The sequence below is a fragment of the Lucilia sericata genome, unplaced genomic scaffold (genome assembly GCF_015586225.1).
Source record: "Lucilia sericata isolate MDLA Ls3-8-SP2 unplaced genomic scaffold, ASM1558622v1 Contig000125F_arrow, whole genome shotgun sequence".
In the NCBI taxonomy this organism is placed as follows: domain Eukaryota; kingdom Metazoa; phylum Arthropoda; class Insecta; order Diptera; family Calliphoridae; genus Lucilia; species Lucilia sericata.
This window is the reverse complement of record NW_023994157.1, coordinates 595,235-615,801: the sequence shown is the minus strand read 5'-3', so window position 1 is coordinate 615,801 and position 20,567 is coordinate 595,235. Positions and strand designations below refer to the sequence as shown.

Sequence of the window (20,567 nt, the reverse complement as noted above, 5' to 3'; positions counted from 1 at the left end):
GGTTTTATTAGCATTTTAACTCATTACTTTTCAATGTAAGTTTTTCTTGGGTAAATGACCAAAGTAAAAATTTAGCTGCAAAATGTATTGTTTACTGTATATTTCGCTTTTATTAGGGACTAATCGGATAAATATTTTAGAAAATATAAAAAATATGAACATTGAACCTTGTTAAAATCTAAACCGTAACGAATTTAAAAATTTTGAAGAATTTTAAATTTCGTAATTACATGAAGAATGCGTGTACCGAATTTTATCGAAATCGGAAGGGTTATGTTCAAAATCCTATTTATACCCTACACCACATTAGTGGGGAGGGTATATTGGGTTTGTGCTGATGTTTGTAACGCACAATAATATTGCTCCTATACCCACCTTAAAGTATACCAATCGGCTTAGAATCATTTTCTGAGTCGATTTAGCCGATCGGTACATTATCTCACCTAGCCCCCATATAACTGAACCGGACTAATAGGGCTTTTAAGTTTATAATTTTGTTTAATATACTCGTATCTCGACAAAAAGCTGCAAAATCAAGTTCTATACTAGCCTTGATGACCCTCATGAATTTTTTAATTATAGGGTCTTATTTGACCGTAGCCACTATTCAACTTAAATGTCCACAATTTTATTTAACAATAAATGGCTTAAGTATATCTGAGGCAAGGTACAATTCAACTTAAATGCTTTATTATGAAAACTAAATCACATTTTTTGTTTTTTTTTTTGCATATTTTCTATAAAAAGAAGGAAAACAAAACAAAAAATTTGAAAATTATTGTACGTTTTAGAATGACATACATATGTAAATTATATGTAAATATTATACCATAAAAGAATGGACAAAAAAGTGAGTATAAAAAATAATAAATAAATATCTGCAAGATAGAAATTAAATAAAATTCTGCTAATTTGTCTAAACAATCTCTATACTAAGTAATCAAAAATTAAATCTTTTTTTTTTAATATTTTAAAATTTTACGGAAGTTGTGTTATGAATATTTGAAATTTTTTAATTTCCTAATGCGGTTTCGAAAGTCTTTTAAATGATACCTTTGTCGTCCTATTCCAATAAACATTTATATCTTTGCATAACAAGTGTTTACAAAATCACCAGTTAGGCCTTTGACAGGAGACTTGTGTCTTTGACAACCGGCCTCATCTCTGTATTATTTAATGTCCAAAATATTCTCTTATCGAAACTGAGACTTTTTATTTATGGAATGATAAGTAACATTCTTATTTACATATATTTTTTGTTATTGTTTTAGCGCCACAGAACTCAAAAATAAAAAAATGGATATCTTGTGAAGTAAATGACAACATATTTATATGGTATCATGCAGAATCTGATCAGGAACCGTGGATTCTTCCAGTTGTAAAGGAAATAGAGTCAAATGATTTTGTTTACCATGGAAGAAATGAATTTTATGTAAATTGTCACATACAAGAAATACCAGAAAATGGAGCTGATTTGGCACATTTTAGAGCAATTCACAATGCCAGTGTTTTAGCTGGAGGTACAGATCCACTAAATAGTGTATTAAAAAACGCTGGGAATCATCATTGGAAAGCTTTGTAAGTAAATAGTATTTTTATGCCATACAGTTTTTTTTTACGCTTCTCCTTCGTACATATAAGTTTGTCATTCCGTTTGTAATTTATATTTTAGTTTTGTTTTAAATATAATTTTGTTTAAATATATGGGGTATCATTTGATAGGGATTTTTAAGCCGCGTTCAATGATATATTAATCGTAAAATACCGTTTTCTAATAATTGTCATATTTCAGAAAATTTTAAATCGTTAGGTTTTTTATTAATACAAATAAAATGTATGTACAATTTGGCAAATTTTGTTCACCATTAAAAGTGGCTTCAAAAACTTTTCAAATGATACCACATGGTTGGTTGGTTAACGTGGTAGTTCACTGCAGGCGAACTGTCAAGTAGAGTCGAAGAGACTCCGTTTTGACCAGACCGGACTCGTCAGATGTAAGTAGTATTTATAGTATTAGATCGATTTCACCAAGGCCAGAGCAGGGCATTCACAGAGAAGATCTAAGACCGTTTCTTTTTCCTGTCTTTGCAACTGCGACAGTGATCGTTAAAAGGGAGCCCAAGCCGACTTGCATGTCTGCCTATCACCCAGTGCCCTGTTCTCATTGCTATCAGCCTCGATATGTCCCGCCTACTTCGGATCTCATTGAAGGATGGCCACAATAACTTGTCCCCTTTACATGTGTCTAGGTTATTCCACCTATTTGCAGCCTTTTGGAAAAATAATCTGAGGATACTGCTCTTGATGAAACCTTACGGAGTTGCTACTGAAACGGCGTTGGAAATATCAAGAGCAGATCCCGTTCTGGCAAGCTCATCTGCCCGTTCATTACCATAGTAGTCCCTATGCGCAGGGACCCAAACAAGGGTAATGCCAGACAGGCGAACCAGCCTTGACAGATCCTTCTCTAACTAATAGGGAAGTGGTAGTATAAAAGTTTAGTGAGAGAAGTGCCGCTTGACTATCGACAAAGAATCCTATGTTGCCGCGAATATAGAGGTCATGTAGTACCCTACAGGCTGACATTATTGCAAATATTTCAGCCTGAAAGACACTACAGTTGTCGGAAAGATGGTGACATATACTTACCCCAGCTTTTTCACAGAAGACACCAGAATCAACACCGCTGTTCATTTTAGAACCATTTGTGAAGATTTAGGTGGTATATTCGCTCGGTAGGTTACCTGTACACCACTCGCTCCTGGAAGGAACTCTGACTTTGAAAACTCTATCAAAGTCCGTGTGTGGGGTAATATAGTCGGATGGTTGGTTCAAGATTGGAGGTACTAGGCTTAAAATCTTAGCGTGTCCATATGTTCTTGATCTCCAACTTCCGGATAAGTTAAGCCTCGCTGCGCTGAAAGCAGATATGGCCATTATATGCAGATCTATAGGTAGGATGTGCAATAGGGATATAACTATTGACATTCTTTACAAATATGCAAGTTGGCATTCATAGTCGAATAGAGTATTAAAAACTATGAGAAATTACATTATTATTTTTTCGCGGTTGTCTGTCTGTTTTTTAAAATCAGTTTTTTGAAGGCTCCATATGTCTTCGGGATCCAAATCTTAGATAATTAATTTAAATATGCTTTTAAGTATTTACTTGTTTAAAACCAGTAAAATCGGTCCATATGAATCGGAGATATGGTCAAATCAAATATTATCAACAAATAACTTTTTATGGACTTTTTGATTTAGGGATGTAAAATAGTATATTTGCGAAAAATCAAAAAGTTCGGAGATATAGGTAATGATGAGTCGCGATGTGACAAAAATATACTTCTAGGTAGAAATGCCCATATATAAATATTTTAATCTTAAAATTAAAAAAAAAAATTGGTTTATATTAGAAATTGGTGCCTGATGTTTTTGATTTCAAATGACATAAAAAAATTATTTTCAATAATTATACAACATTGGCCATCTCGTGGTGGTATGCCAAAAATTTCGCCAAATTAGTTATATCCCTAATGTGCAATATACCTACTGTCATTGACGATTTCCTTGACAACATCTTTACAGCCGGAGAAATGAGTATTCAGTAGGATATCAAGACATTCTGCCGAGGATTCTGACCAAGTGTCGTCCTTCCTCTTAATATAGGTTAGATTGGCCTTTAGCAAGAATTTTGCTAAGTCTAGCAGAGTCCTTTGTGTTGTCTATAGATTCGCAGAAACTTCTCCATGAGGTTTTTTTTGCGACAGCTATAGCTTTCTTATAGACTTAGTTTTTCGCGGTATGGCTGACACGATTTATTTTTATAGCATGTGTTAAAGACTCTACGTGTTTCTTTACGTAGCTTAGATAGCTCCAAATTCCACCATGGAGGGAAGATTTTCTTGCCTTTGTGATTGGGCAGGAAACTTCAAAAGCTTTTATCAAAACTTTACTAAAGTTTTCCTCTATCTTTTCAAGACCAGCGATGTATTGTCTTAAGTTTGTGTCTGAGGATCCCTTTGTATTTAAATTAATCGGTTCTTCTTGGGTTCCTATAGAGCGTTTTCTCTGTCGGGTTTTGTAATCGTATATCGAAGAGAATTCAATTGTGGTCTGAGAAAGACTTTTTATTGGATACTCTCCACCAATCAGCTGATATTTTAGATTTTTTATTAATGAGTGTAATGTCTAGTACCTCCTCCCATCCATTATAATTACCCGTACTAAGAAAAATTAATGTTGGTGCGTTACCAGAATTACATATACTTAGATTGTTAGTATTAATGAATTTGAATAATGGCTCACCCCTTTAATTAATTTCGCTGCTACTCCAGATCGAATGCCTGGCGTTGGCATCACAGCCCAGGATTATGTCGTCAGATGCTCCTATTTGAGGCAGGAGATCGCTCACTTCGGCTGGTGGTGCTATCCTCTCAGTGCCATGTAGCTTGAGGCAATGATAAAGCTTCTATTGTTCGGTAACTCGACATTTGCGACTGTTAGGTCTTCTGAGCTAAACCGTGTACAAAGAGGCTTACCATTACTTCTTGCATATAGACTATTGTATGTGGACGCTGGGAACCCTTTGACTTCCGAGTCTGTGACCCAGGGTTCTTGAACCAGGCAAATGTCGAGGTCTTCCTCAGCTAGGAGTACCCTGTACCACATTTTTAATGCTTCAGATTAATTTGCACTACCTTTAGTGCCATTGTCAGGATTAGGAGGGGGTTCTGAGAGCTTCATCTCGGTGAGCAGAGAGTTTGTAACTTCGACTTCAGCTGCATCGCCACCCCCAGATTTTGTCGGACGGAACACCTTCACTTTAGTATCCCTGAACCCGAAGAAGAGCCTGTATCCTGCTTTCTCGTGCTCAGCAGAGACGGAGGCACGTGTAGCCGTCGAATAGTTCTGCGCGAATGATGGACCAGTTGTCCATGTGGATGTTGGGATTCTGACTCTTCAGGCATTCCAACATTTTGTGGGTTTTAGTGGTCATTTTGGTAACCAGATGCGTGCTCAAAGTCTCGTCGAAATTTCTTTGGTCATGCAGGCTATTAAGTTCGCTGTCATGCGGGAAAGCTCAACAGAGTTTAACAGCGCGTCAGAGAACCACAGCCACTAAGCCACCACATCGCGGCAAGATTGTTATCCAGGTGGTGGATGATACCACATACTGTATATTTTGTTTAAGAAAAAATTGTAAAATTTTAAAATAAAATCTAAAATTTGTAACCAGCTCACGAACGACCATCAATAGACCGAAAATATTTTGGGAACCCTCATAAAATAAAACAAAGATTTTTTGAAACTGGATAACATTTTGAATCGAACTTAAAAAATCGTGACCCACAGAAAATTATCCAGCTCGCGAATGTACAACTCTAAGCCCGAAATATTTTAGGTAAGATCATAACTTAATAAGGGTCGGTCTAATATACATACATACAGTGGTCCTTCGATGATCACGACTCATTACATTTTGTTCCACTTCTTTATTGCATATAGATTTTTTTCTTTCCTTTCAAAGTACATGTATATTCCGAGTCCTTATGTATAGCGGAGTCAACTAAGTTATGTCCGTCTGTCTGTTGAAATCAATTTTCTGAAGACCCCAGATATCTTTGGGAATAAAATCATAAACAAATATTTAAAATCAGCAAAATAACGGAGATATGAGCAAAAATCCAAGACAACCTCTAAAAATTTCATCTAAAATAACATTTGTTTAGCATGCTTAGACAAAAATTAATAACTATATACAGTTTCTTAAGGTATGTACAAGCAGAGAAAAAAATGATTCGGCATTTTGTTGCCACAACCATACAATTGTTATGTTTATTGAATTTCATCCATATTTTAGTTACTGTAAAAATTATATGTTTATGGCAATTATAAATTTGAGAGTAATTCACTGAAAATAATTATTTTTACAACAAATAAATAATGAAAACTATTTATGTAAACATATTTACCCATATCGTCAATAGATGTGAAATTTTTGTTCCCTTAAAATTTTCATTCCCCTCGAAGGGAAAATTGCTATCGTGAACTACTGTAAACTATTCATTCACAATAGTTGGTTTTGTATGCAACAGCTGAACGCCAAACTTTTTATATAAAAAATGCTGAAAATCTGTTTACAGAAGTTATCATACATCCTGGCTGTACAATAAATTTCGGATATACATAGGTACAAAACGCCTTTTTAACCGGCTGATTTGAAAAACTGTTAACCAGAAACTGATTAAAAAGCTAAGAAAAGTGAAACATTTAATTTGAATTATATAGTTTCGATTATAAATCTTTGATTTCATTTGTAACATCGAAATTTTCTAGGTTTTTATTCTAAAACGATCTAGACATGTGTGTCAGTCTCTTGAAAGAACGATATTACCTAAACTATTGTTGCAGTTTGATTGGTATTCAAAATGGACAAAATCGGTTTACATTTGGACATGGCCTCCATATATTGTTCGCTTTAGAAAATTGCTAACGTTCATAACAGGCTTAAAAATACTAGTAATTTTATGAACTTATACTTAAATTTTTTATGAACCAAAATTTCATATAAATTGGCAAATTGAAATTTGCGAATTGCGTTAAGTATTGTATATATATTTTTTATTTTTTTAAAAACTAATTTTACTGATTCGATAAAATTCATTTTGATTTCGATACATATTTAAAACGAAATTTTGATAAATACAAAAATATCATGATGAAATATTTTGACGGTATTTAATCATATGGGCAATTCCATGAAAAGGTAAACCACGACTGAAAAAATAAAACCCCTATAACATTTGCATTTTTTAAGATAATTCAACAAAAATTGGTATATGGTCTTTTGTAGCACCAAAGACGAAGTCTGTTGAAAATTTTTGAAATCTGTCAATTTTTACACCTCGTCCCCATACAAACGGACCCGCAAATATCTCTTTTTAGCTCATATTTATGTTAATTATAATACTATTCCTTCCAAAATCAGCAGATCTATAATGTATATAAGCCTAAATCATTATGACGATTTTCATAACGATTAGACCTCATTTGACCCAAGTTCCATTCAAAGTTTAATTTCAGAAAAACACTTAAACGTCCGTAACTCACTTATAAGCACTAGTATTATAATAAAATTTGGCACAAATAAGTCTTATATGAATAAAAATCCCACCACAATTTTATGAGGATCGGTCCATATTTGACCCTAGTTGCCATATAACTTCTGTTTTTTAATTTTATCTATAAATTGCTAATATAGGTCGGCCTTGTCCGACTGCACTTTCCTAATCCTTTTTATTTGTTGAGGTGTGTGTGTGTGCATGTATTTCCAAAATATATATTTTATAGCCTAAAAAAATCAGGAGAAGAATCTGTCACATACGATGTGTCACGTACGATATTCAAAAATGTTCATTATAAAATTATATTAATTATTTAAAAATTATGGATTACGAAAGAAAAATATGTCCCATAGTGAAAGAAATTAAAACAAAAAAGATACACCTACAGAATTCGCAGATTTTCGTAAATATTTACATGTACTTCAAAAACACTTCCGTTTTTCGTCACGAATGATATCGCTATATTTTAATCTATATGTTGGAAAACAAGATTCCTAAAAAAATAATTACAATTTACGGCGAACACATAAGAATAACCATATTATGTTTGATATGTAACCATAATATGGTTACTTGAAACTATAAGATTACTTGAACCCATAATATGATTACTTGAAACAATAATACGATTATTTAAAACAATAATATGATTACTTGAAACCATTATATGATTACATCAAACCATAATAAGGTTACTTGAAACTATAATATGATTACTTAAAACCACAATATGATTATTTTACACAATGACAATGTTATGATATTATTGGGTTATAATATGATGTTACAACATCACATTATGATTAATAAAATAATATTATGATGAAATATTAGGACTATATTTAATCATAATATGATATCTTATTATACTAATAATGATCATAATATGTTTTAACTTTAACCATAATTCTAACTATAATATGTTGCTCTTAGATTATGGTTACCACAACCAAAATTCTCTGCGTGCATATATGTAAATGTTGTGTTTGTACTTGTGTATTACTAAAAACAATACGGAGCTACAACAAGTTACGTATAAAAAGATGTGTGGTGTTATTGTTTTGTTAATGCCAAAACCAGAGATCGAAAATTGTGTTTGGGAAATTAAGCAGAGATGGTAAAAAACTGAATTTTTTAAATTAAATATGATTGGTGTGTTATTTGTAACACTTTTTTTGGTGCCTTTTCGTTCTTTAACAGGTATATTTAGAGTTGTCTAAAATATTGAAGCTAGAAACATGAAATTAACCATGTAGAGCACGAAGTAGGCACTTTTCTTTCTTTAAAATGTACTTTTTGAGTTTTCTATAATATTGAACCCATGATATTAAGCATGTATAGCCCGGAGTAAATGATAACAAATATACCCTACACCACTTTAGTGGGGAGGGTATATTGGATTTGTGCTGATGTTTGTAACGCACAATAATATTGGTCCTATACCCACCTTAAAGTATACCAATCGGCTTAGAATCATTGTCTGAGTCGATTTAGCTATGTCCGTCCGTCTGTCTGTCCGTCCATGTAAACGTTGTAATCAAACTACAGGTCGCAATTTTGAAGATAATTCAATGAAATTTAACACATGATCTTCTATTGTCCTAGGGACGAAGCCTATTGAAAATGGTTAATATCGGTCCATTATTTCACCTAGCCCCCATACAACTGAACCCCCGAATAGGGCTTGTAAACCTTGTAATCAAACTACAGGTCGCAATTTTGAAGATAATTCAATGAAATTTGGCACATAATCTTCTATTCTCCTAGAGACGAAGCCAATTGAAAATGGTTAACATCGGTCCATTTGCTCACCTAGCCCCCATACAACTGAACCCCCGAATAGGGCTTGTAAACCTTTTAATGAAACTACAGGTCGCAATTTTGAAGATAATTCAATGAAATTTGGCAGATGATCTTCTATGGTACCGGAGACGAAGCCTATTGAAAATGGTTAACATCGGTCCATTATTTCACCTAGACCCCATACAACTGAACCCGACGAATAGGGATTTTATTTTTTTTTATAATTATGTTTAATATACTCGCATCTCGACAAAAAGCTGCAAAACCAAGTTCTGTACTAGCCTTGATGACTCTCATGAATTTTATAATTATAGGGTCTCATTTGACCATAGCCCCTATACAAATCCCACTTCAAAATTTGACTTAAATGTCCACAATTTTATTCAACAATAAATGGCTTAAGTATAATTCAGGGCAAGGTGCAATTCAACTTAAGTGCTTTATTATGAAAACTAAATCACATTTTATTTTTGTAACAGGTGTAGGGTATTATATGGTCGGCCTCGCCCGACTATAATTTCTTACTTGTTTAATTTTCTATGATATTGAGTTTAGAAACATAAAATTAAGACACGTTTTTGTGCTTTTTCGTTCTTTAACTGGTACTTTTGAGTTTTGTATAATATTGAACCTAGAAACATAACATTAAGCATGTAGGTCCCGGAGTAAATGAGAAACTATAAAAGGGACTTTTTGGTACTTTTTCGTTCTTCAAAGGGTATTTTTTTAATTTTCTATAATATTGAACCTAGAAACATGAAATTTGCCATGTAAAGCCCGGAGCAAATGGGAACGTATAAAAGGGTACGTTATCGTTCTTCAAAAGGTACTTTTTAAATTTTACATAATATTGAGCCCAGAAACCTATAAAAGGGGACCTTTAGGAATTAAACTAATATTCAAGCGAATTATACTGTTGTTATGTCATATGTATGTATGTATTTATATTATACATATGCATTTCCTCATACTCACACTTATGTCTTTTGTATGTATGCATTGCGAAAAAGAAGAATTTCTTCAGTTCGACGTGCATTTATTAAATTTTAATAAAATAAAATATTAAATTTAACGAAATTTCTTGTATTCTACAAATTATTCTTCATTACTACATTCCTTTAGTTAACCAGAAGAAATTCCCTAAATTTTAATAAATTGATTTAGTTAAAACTGGAATATTCTGTGTGCGTCGCTACCCTAACCAAAATTAAATACATACAAAATTTTTATTACTTTTATAGAAAATTTTAATTGATTAAAAGTTTTTTGAGTGATTCTGTTTTTACGTTCAATATTATCGAAATTATCACGTGAATAAACACGTAAAATAAAAGTGAAACTGCAAGAGTTAAAGTAGGGAGTTAAAGAAGTACTTGCAATTTAAGTTGTTTAAGTAAGTTGTTTTATTTTTTTAATGTTGAAATAATTTGTTTATTACTTGTTTCTAATATACTTTGTTCTAAGCTTTTCAATTTAATCGAATATGTTTTATAATTTTTGTTATGTGAAAATATTGATAATAAAAATGTATGTTCATTCTTGAATTTTTGAATCAGAAAGAAAATGCTGAATTTTATTTGGCTCAACAGGTTATGGGCCCAGGATACGTAGCAAAAAAAAAAAAGAATTGTTAAGGGTCAGAAACAAAGAGTTTGTAAAGGATTATTGGAAGCTGGAAATCAATTAATCGGAAAATTAAACGACGCGACTCAATGATCGACATGGAAGTTTCAAGTCAAAATCACGACGATTGCTGCTGATATTTATGAGGTAGCAACAGGAGATGAAAAATGTCCATTGAATGATGACGCTAAAATCCGTGCATGGCGAAAGAAGGATGCTAAGAATCCAGTTTACTCTAGCTGCATCAGAAGTTCTTTAATTTTACAAAAGATGCTGATGAAAATATGATTTCGTATATTTCGAGAATTGAAGAGTTAGTTAAGCGTCTTCGAGATCTCAAGAAAACTATTTCTGATGATATGATAATTACGAAAATAATTTTGTCACTGCCGTCTGAATATGCAGCATTTAGCAGTGCATGGGAGTCAGCAAGTAAGGCAGAACGTAGTTTGGATAATCTTAGAGGAAGGCTGGAGATTGATGAAGAACATCTAATTTCACGAAAGGAGATTGAATCAATTGAGGCACTGGCTGCATCAAAAGGAATAAAAATAAAAAATGGCAGACAACAAGAAAATTGGCGTATTAAGGGCAAGTGGAATAAATTGACATCTCCTTGTTTTCTATGCGGTCAGAAAGTCATTGGAAGTGGTACTGCCCTAATGATAATAAAAATATAAAAAATGGTGGACAACACGAAAGTTGGCCTATTGGTCCATGTTTTATATGTGGTGACGAAGGCCATTGGAAGCGGAACTGCAATGATTTCAGAAAAAAACTGGCTACTGAATTCGGTGGCAAGTCATCACATGACATCTAATCGTAGATGGTTTCATACTTTCCGTTCAGAGGAAAGATATGTAAAAATTTCAGAAGATGATATTCAATCACATGGAATAGGAACCATAAATGTACAAATATTCGATGGGTATAATTGGAGATATGGAATTCTAAAACATGTCCTATTCGTCCCAAAAATTGAAGAAAATTTATTTTCTCAAAATCATGCATTAGACCAAGGTTTGATTTTGGAAGGTGACAGTTGTCGAATGAAATTTAATCGAAAATCTGACAGAAAAGTAGTTGTTCTGGGACAAGGTCATGGAAACGTTACTGTCATGAGTATGAAGGTATTAGTGTCTGAAGATCATGAATCTGGAGATTCGAATGACACTAATAATGATTCAAGTAAAATGCTTTTGAAACATGATGTTGAACATCATTTAGGAGAAGAGATTATCGACAATGGTGAAGAAAGAAGAAACTACATGATGGAAGAAGCACTATGTTCTGAAGACGAAACTTTGGAAGACGCTTGTGGGAATTCAGGTGTAATAAGTAGTATACAAATTTGTGAACCAGCGTTAACGGAAACTTCTTCACGCAGTATTGATAACTCGTCTCAGTACTTTATTGAGTTTGAAAGTAACCAAAATATACCGAGAGATTTTCCATATGTTAACAAGAGTAACACGAAAGAAAGTCAACTTAGCGTCAAATCCGAACATACTCTTGCAGTTGCTAGTACTTTTGTAGCATTAATCGAGGAAGTGTCTGGAAGTTATGATCACTCATGCAAAACTCCATGGAATGTGACTATTACTGATGTTTCAAAATCTGTAAATGAAGGTTACACCTGGAAATTAGCTCCATCAGTTAATAAGCAAATCAATGATAAATGGCTTTATAAGACTATAAACAGTGGTGCTGGTAGCATGAGCAAAAGCCTAACAAATTGTGCTAAAATGGGCCGTAAGAGATTTTCAATTTAATCGAATATGTTTTGTAATTTTTGTTATTTGAAAATATTGATAATAAAAACTTATGTCCATTCCTAAATTTTCGAATCAGAAAGAAAAGGCTGAATTTTATTTGGCTCAATATTTAATAATAAAAAGAGCCAGCTAGAATACGAACCAGGGACTTCGGTTTGTTAGTCAACCGTTCTACTCACCGCACCACTGCTTAGCTATTTTATTGCGCGTCAAATAATGGTTTTCACATACAAATTTTATTTTGTTTTCGTTTTTGTAAAACATAATTCTTAACACGCAATTATATAAAATGTGGGTATATCTGAAAAACTATTAGAGCTAGAAAATTTTACATGAAAAACTTTGACATTTATGTGAACATTTAGAGAAAAATGCGCGGACTTTCAATGGGACCTAGGCATCTCCCATATGAATTAAATACAAAGTTTCGTACATCTGGGAAACTATCATATTATTCAAATTTTTCATAGGTTACATTAAAATCTAAATTAACGTTTGGAAAAATTGGCGAACTTGCAATAATTTTCGTAGCATCCCCAAAATGTAAATAATGTGTATCTGGAAAACTATTATAGTTAGAATCTTCAAAATCGTAAAGTTTTTTTATATATACATTTTGCACTGGGTATAGCTAGTATTTTAGAAAATTCAATAAGTACCATTTGAGAGATAAAAAATACTACATAGTTTTATCCTAAAGAATTTAATTTAATAAGGACCGTCTATGTTTAATAATCATGAGTTTTGGATTCATATTATAAAACATGCACCTTTGTGGAAGTGATAATAAAAAGAGTACGATTTTCCCCCTTTTCGCCTAGAAATAGACTTTTTCAAAAATCAAATTTACAAAATATTCCGTGCTTAAATCTATATATCACAAATTAAACCCAAACGATTCAAATCCAAAAACAATTTACCCGAATTTGGCCCTACATAGGCCTTAGTACCTGAATTCCAAAATAATATACCAATAGCTTATCTTGTGTGAGTAAATTAACTATTTTTTAAAATTTTATAAGAATTGGCTCAATTAGTTTGAATAAATTAAATTCCCGTTTCCCCCTTTTTGGTACTTTTTTCCGCAGTGAAATAGCAAATATTTTGTTTCAAGAGTTAGTACGTAATTTAACATGTATACGTCAATAAGTCGAAAAAGTTTTCTCAGTCTGCTAAAAAAAAGTACCAAAAATACAGTTTTATTTCTTTAACGTCCAAAAAAGACTGAATTTTAAAAAAAGACGAAAAAGGTGTCTCATAATTTTTGAAGATATATCCAAAATATTTACAAAAAGTTTATTATGTTTTTTAGTTAAAAAGTTATAAAGGGCCTAAAAAGGTACCTAAATTACTTGTGCTCATTTTAAGAGTATAGACAGGTGCATTTAAAATGTTTATTGTATCACTAATATAGTGTAATATAATTAAGAAAACCTGTTTTACCCGTTTTTTTCCTTTTTTACCCTTAAATGTAAAAATTTTTAAAATTCCTCCTTAGTGGATCTTCATAACAAAAAACACATCTACTGTCAAAATTTAATGAATCTAGTTTAAGCCGTTTGGGCTGTGCGATGATGAATTAGACAGGCAGTAGCGCGAATATTATATATATATCGTGAATTCCAGGAAAGAACACAGAAAAACTGTCAATTTTTGACCTCATGGGTTTCAATTTCCTTCATATTATCAATATAAGTTCTTTATGTAGAATATAAAACAACTCCGTTGTTTAATTTGAAAAATTTCAAGAAACGCGTTTTTATGGCGATTTTAATTTGTTCGAAAACTACAAAAAATTAAAAAGGTATAAAACTTTGAAGGTACACTATCGGACAAAATAAAGTGCAAAAGTGCTCATGCTACATTATTTTATCGAAAAATCTGTTAAATGATTATTGAATATGGAACTTTTTTTTAAATTCATTTAGTTTATATACAATGCTACAAAAATAACTATAAAACAAATTTATTCCACCTAAAATTTTTCTGTATAACATTTAAAATTAAAGTAAATTCACTTTTTTGTCGGACAAAATAAAGTGTAAATTTTATATATCATTATTTTAATTTTATGTATATCAAAATTTTTTATCTATTTTGGTTCTGATTTGAATATCTGGATCTACTCAAGTCATTTTTGTAATTATTTTACCATTATTATTCGCAATCGCTTTCACTTTTCCTTGCTTTCTCCCATACTATTATTTTCAAAAGAAATCCGTTTTTGTTCGCTATTTCAGCGGAATTTTGTGATCAATTGTGGTCAAATATTAATCTATTAGATTTAGGGCGATGCTCTGAGCAGGTCATTCAAATTTTTCAGTGTTTTTTTTTGTACAATAATGTTTTTAACCTTAGTCGTGTGTTTGAAGTCATGAATCGGTTGAGGCATTAAGTCTCCCAAACCCATTTTTACGGCATTTATTTCCAAATTTTTATTAAATAAGCTCGTGAATTGCTCATTTGTTATTAGTTACTCCATTTTCACTAAGATTCTCGCTCTTAAAGTTGAATAATGTAACAATACCGATAGCCCTCCGCCATAATATTATTGAAACCTGGGGTATTGTTTTTTAAATTTTGTATATTGAAGGGCTTAATTCACACTCATTGTCGACATTTCAAAATTTTCGGTAGAAATTGGGACTCATCTGACTAACTACGTAAATTTGATCTAAAAAATATGAAATTAAATACTAAAATCGAAAAAAATTTTAAGCTTTTAAATATGTTGGTGAAAGATTGAAGGTATGGGTCAGTTGACTCTTCGTAAGTGTCCAATTTTTAACGTTAGGTGTGGGGAACCTAGGTGAAATTTATTCAAAAAGCTCCAATGAACACTATATGAGCATATTGCAGTGAAATCTTAAGATCAGTGCCTTCGAAATGGACTTGGGCAACTTTATATTTCGGCAAGATAATAAGCTTAAGCACTTGATAAAGTTAAAAAATAACATTACTGTAGGAAAAATCACTGAAAATTGAAATAAGTTGCTCAGAGCACCGCCCTAAATCCAATAGATTAATTTTGGACCACAATTTATCAAAAAATTCCGATGAAATAGTGATCAAAAACGTATTTCTTTTGAAAATTATCATATGGGGATAGCAAGGGGAAGGGAAAGCGATTGCGAATAATAATGGAGAACAAAATTACCAAAATGGCTTAAATAGATACAGATATTAAAATCAGAACCAAAATAGATAAAAAATTTTGATATACAAGAAATTTAAATAATGATATATAAAATTTACACTTTATTTTGTCCGACAAAAAAGTGAATTTATTTTAATTTTAGATGTTATGCAGAAAAATTTTAAGTAGAATAATTTAGTTTTATTGTTATTTTTGTAGCATTGTATATAAACTAAATGATTTTGAAAAAAATTCCATATTCAATAATCATTTAACCGATTTTTCGCTGAAAGAATATACATGAGTACTTTTGCACTTTATTTTGTCCGATAGTGTATATATCTTTGAGAGTTTACATCGGATTTTTTTGATTTAGAACCCAATCCATGATGAGATGAGATCTTTCTTTCTAATGTAATTTTTATATTAAAAAGTTTAAGATAGTTCATTTTTGATTCCTTCTCCCTATTGAAAAATTTTTAAAAGTGCATAAGTCAATTATTGAAGCTTTTTTTATGCAAAATATAAACATATTTTGTTGTGACGTTCTATTTTTTGTCGATTTTTAAAAAGTTTTATATTGAAAATTTTTTGATATTTTATGCATTTAAAGAAATTTTAAACTACTTAAAATATTTTACGGATCAGAACTGGGATGCAAATATTTAAATTAGATTACAACTAATGTACACATTCATAAAAATGCATTTCTAAATAATATTTGTTAAGATAAATTTTTAACTTAAACTGAAAAAATAAATATTAAAAAAATATGGAAAAATGATAATTGCATATACATACGTTTAATAAAAAAAATTATTTTATATAATTTAGAAAATAGCGGTTTAAAATTCCTTTAAATGCATAAAATATCAACAAATTTTCAATATAATAAATTTTAAAATATCGACAAAAAATAGAATGTGCAATCGAACTAAAATATTTGCATAACAATTGTGATCAGTAACGTATTTTAAGCAGTTTTAAAATCTGTAAAATTCTTAAAATATCATTAAAATTTAAAAATTTTACAATATAAACCAAAGAATAATATATAAACATTAAACAAAAAATAGATTTAATGCACGTCACAAAAAAAATCTATATATGTATATAAAAATTAATGTATGTTTATTTGTTTGTTTGAAGTCTATAGACTGCTAAAAAATTTTCACAGTGTCTTCCTGTATGTCTGGAAGGAACTATAGGCTACCTTTTATTTCAAAATGTCAAGTGAGCGAGGCATGTCTCAGAAACTGCAACAGCTAGACTCCTCAAATTTTGTATCGACAACTTTGATATCCATATGAACACATGTTGGCAAAATGAACAGCCTAAATACAGTGGGCGTGGCACCTTCATATAAACAAATCTTAAATTAGTATATCTGTAAAAGTATAACAGCTAGAGACCTCAATTTTTTTCGGAGCCACTTTCGTGGCATATGAATAAAATATACAAAAATTCGTTTATCTTGTGACGGCTCAAAGTTTACATTCCCCTACTTGTCGGAAAACCACGCTACCTACGGCCGTGCTCAGGGCTATGGGGTGGAATCTTGTTTTCCTCAAAGTAGATAATAGCCAAATCCATAACATTTAAAATTAGGTAGCAATATAGCCAATAATATCAATTACACCGAAAAAAATAAAGAAGAACCAAAAGAGAGAAAATAAATGACAAAGGTGAAGTTTAGTACAAGAGAGGTATAAGATGTAATTCACCTCTTAATTCTTCTACCCTCCCTACCATGCTATCTATATATAATTCTTTAGACAGCCCTATTCAAACTTATCTACATCTGACTAAACTTTTCGTAGAATGCAAATTAAATCTTTTAGAACGTCATATTCAAAAGTTTAACATATTTATTTAAAAACAAATTAAACAAAGTATTAAAATTCATAATTCTAAATTTTCATAATTAAGTTATTAAATTTTAATAATAAAAAAACAAATTAATAATAAATTCTAATAGTTATATGTATATCTAATTATAAAGTTTGATTAGTATCTCATTATTGACAAGTTATTATAAGTGTATTCAAGGTATTAATATATATTTTAAAGGAAATTGGTTATGAAATTATATATTCATCAAATTTAAGTTTTATTTATAATTATAAATTTTTTTTAAGGAAATTAAAAAAAACAGTATTTTCACTCACCAATTACTTCTCCATCGAGGACATAAGGCCTTGTGTCTGCTTGAGTTTTTTTTTGATGCTCTATATTTTCTTTAAAAAAAACTTAAATTCTTGAGGAATAAATTTTGAAATTTTCCATAACCAAATTATTTATGTATGTATGTGCTAATGAATGACAGCAAAATAATAACAACATTAGAATTTACAGCATTAAATAATCATTTAAAATATTAGGTAAACAGCCAATAAGATATTAATTAATTTAGATTTTTAATTTGGAAGTTATTTTAATTTTTTTTCTTTTTTTTATATAGTTAAATGAGAAGACGTGAAACAATATAAATTTAGATCGAATGCAAATTTTAATAAAAAAAATAACAAGATTCTGTTAATCTTATCAGCCACCCACTAAGTAATGATGATGAATACTTATCTATTTTACAAATACTTTGCCCTTGTATCTTTCCAGTATTCGATAGTCCTCAGGTGTTAATAATTTAGATTACAAGAAAATTTCATTCCCAAACTTGCCAAAATCTTACAATATTATCTACGAATATTGTTCCTCAATACCAAATTGTTTGCCTTTTCCTTTATTTTCTTGCAATGAAGAAAAATTTCCTGGATATCTATCGGTACCTTCAAACTAAATTGTCCGCTCTTCATAAACGTCTGGAGCTAAGTTTCCTGATATCCTTCCTAATTCTCATTTGCAATTTTCGTCTTCTTTTCGCTTTATTTCCTCCGTTTTCCAATTCAAAAATCTTTTCTTTTTCAAAATTATTATTCGTTTTTTTCCTTTGTTTTTTTCCAAAAAAAATCTTCTTTTCCAATCAAATTCTCAATAATCAATCCTAATTTCTCTCACATTTTTCCCAATGGTTGCTTTTCCAAATTTTAAATTTATATTTTTCAAAATTATAAACGAGTAAAATTCTCAGTACACTTTCGAGCATAACAAGAGCACCTCACAACACAGATACAGATCGTGATGCATTTATCAAAGATCTGGATCTGAAAAAGGGCGATAAATATAACCTTATGTTGTTTCGAAATCATTTAAATTTTTACGTCCATATGTCCTTCGAATGATAAATACCTATATTGTTACTATCTATATCCTTAAGTTCATAATTTACATGTCCAATCTTCCGAATAATGCGCTTTCACACCCACAGATGCTAATTTAACATTAAAATTGTTTATTTTAGAACTTTGTGCAAAATTTCTTCGTATAACTTCCTGTCCGATTTCGAAGTCCTTTTTCCTCGTCCGTAAGTTGTACAACCTTGCATTCTTTTCATAAGCCTTTTTCATGTCCTTTCTAATTGCATCTCTTAGTATAGTAAATTCGTCCTGTCTTTCTAATTGTGTATCGGTCTCTTCCAAAATTTTAAGTCTCTTCAGTAGTTCGTATTCTTGTCCGTGAGTAATCATTGTCTGTCCGAAAACGATCTGGTACGGAGATCTGCCAATAGTTTGGTGAACACTGTTACGAAGAGCGCAATTTATACTACCAATGTACTTATCCCAGTCTCGTTGATCTTTTCTTACATATGACCGCAGGGCTTCGTTTATTGAACGATTTACACGCTCGCTCGCATTGGCTTGGTGACTGTAAACTGCGGTAAGCATGTGTTTTACTCCATGTGATTGTAAAAATTTTTCAAAATCTTTGCTCCTAAATTGTGTTCCGTTATCAGACAGTAACACTTCAGGCACCCCGTAGCAGTTAAAAATTTCAGTCCGAATAAATTCAATTATCTGTCGAGAGTCAAATTTTCTAATGAGTTTCAAAAAAAGTAAATTTAGAAATGTGGTCAAGTACAATTAAAATTCCTATATTACCAGTCCTTGTCCTTGGTAAAGGTCCAATTAAGTCAATGTAAAGTCTCTGGAACGGTCTGTCTGTCGTTACCATTTGTCCCAGTGGTGGTTTTAAAATTGTGGTTGGTGATTTTGATGTCTTACATAGGTCGCAATTTTGTATGTAGTCCTTTACGTCCTTCACCAGTCTTGGCCAATAAAAATATCATCTTATACGTTCTAGATTTATTCCAATCCCACCATGTGACGAATTAGGTGTATCGTGTGCCGAGTAGATCACGCTGTGTCTTAATTCTTTAGGTACGAAAGGCTTCCAGGATTCCGAATCGTCAGTAAGTCGAGAAGAAAAGTCTGTCCGTTTGTAAATATATTTGTCAATAATTTTGTAGTCCGGTAAACTAGAATTTTGAAAATCGTCGCGTAATTTTGAATATTCGTCCGAGTCAAATGATTTTGATTCAAGGTCAATCGCCGGCATGCTTTCCAGTTCAATGGAGTTCACTAATTCATCACCCTCATACGCACGAGATAAAGTGTCAGGGACAATATTCTCCCTTCCACTACGATGCTCTATTGAAAAATTGAGTCCCTGAAGTTTTAGCGACCATCTAGCTAATATTCCTGATAAGTCTCTTTGGCCCATTAACCATTTAAGGGTAGCATGATCCGTAACAACCTTAAATTCTTGTCCCTCAATATACGCACGGAATTTTTTAATTGCCATTACAACGGCCAGGCATTCCAACTCCGTAATTGTATAATTTCGTGGAGCCTTATTAAGTTTGTGAGACATGTAGGCAATTGGTCTTTCCGTCCCGTCATCGTCCTTCTGCGCCTAAACCGCACCCACCCACAAGTACTAGCATCACACTGAAGTATAAATGGTTTGTTGTAGTTTGGGTGAATGAGTAATGGTGCAGATGTCAGTCTAGTCTTAAGTTCGTTGAAAGCTTCTTGAGCTTTATCGGTCCTAATAAATGTTTTCTTTTTAGTCAATAGTTCTGTAAGTGGAAAAGTCACAGTCGAGTAATTTTAAATAAAACGTCTGTACCATCCGGTCATTCCTAAAAATCGTCTCAAATGTCTAATGGATTTAGGTACAGGGAAGTCGCGTATGACCCTAACTTTG

General features: G+C 31.6%; 1 protein-coding gene across 1 annotated transcript in view; it reads left to right on the top strand.

Annotated features, from left to right (window-relative positions):
* The window catches only part of LOC119600883 (cholesterol 7-desaturase), a 77,330-nt gene that overhangs the window by 17,930 nt on the left and 38,833 nt on the right, over positions 1-20,567 (top strand). Inside the window, exon 3 of the mRNA XM_037951453.1 lies at positions 1,272-1,578. Coding sequence (XP_037807381.1) covers positions 1,272-1,578 — 307 coding nt within the window. The remainder of the gene's footprint in view (positions 1-1,271; positions 1,579-20,567) is intronic.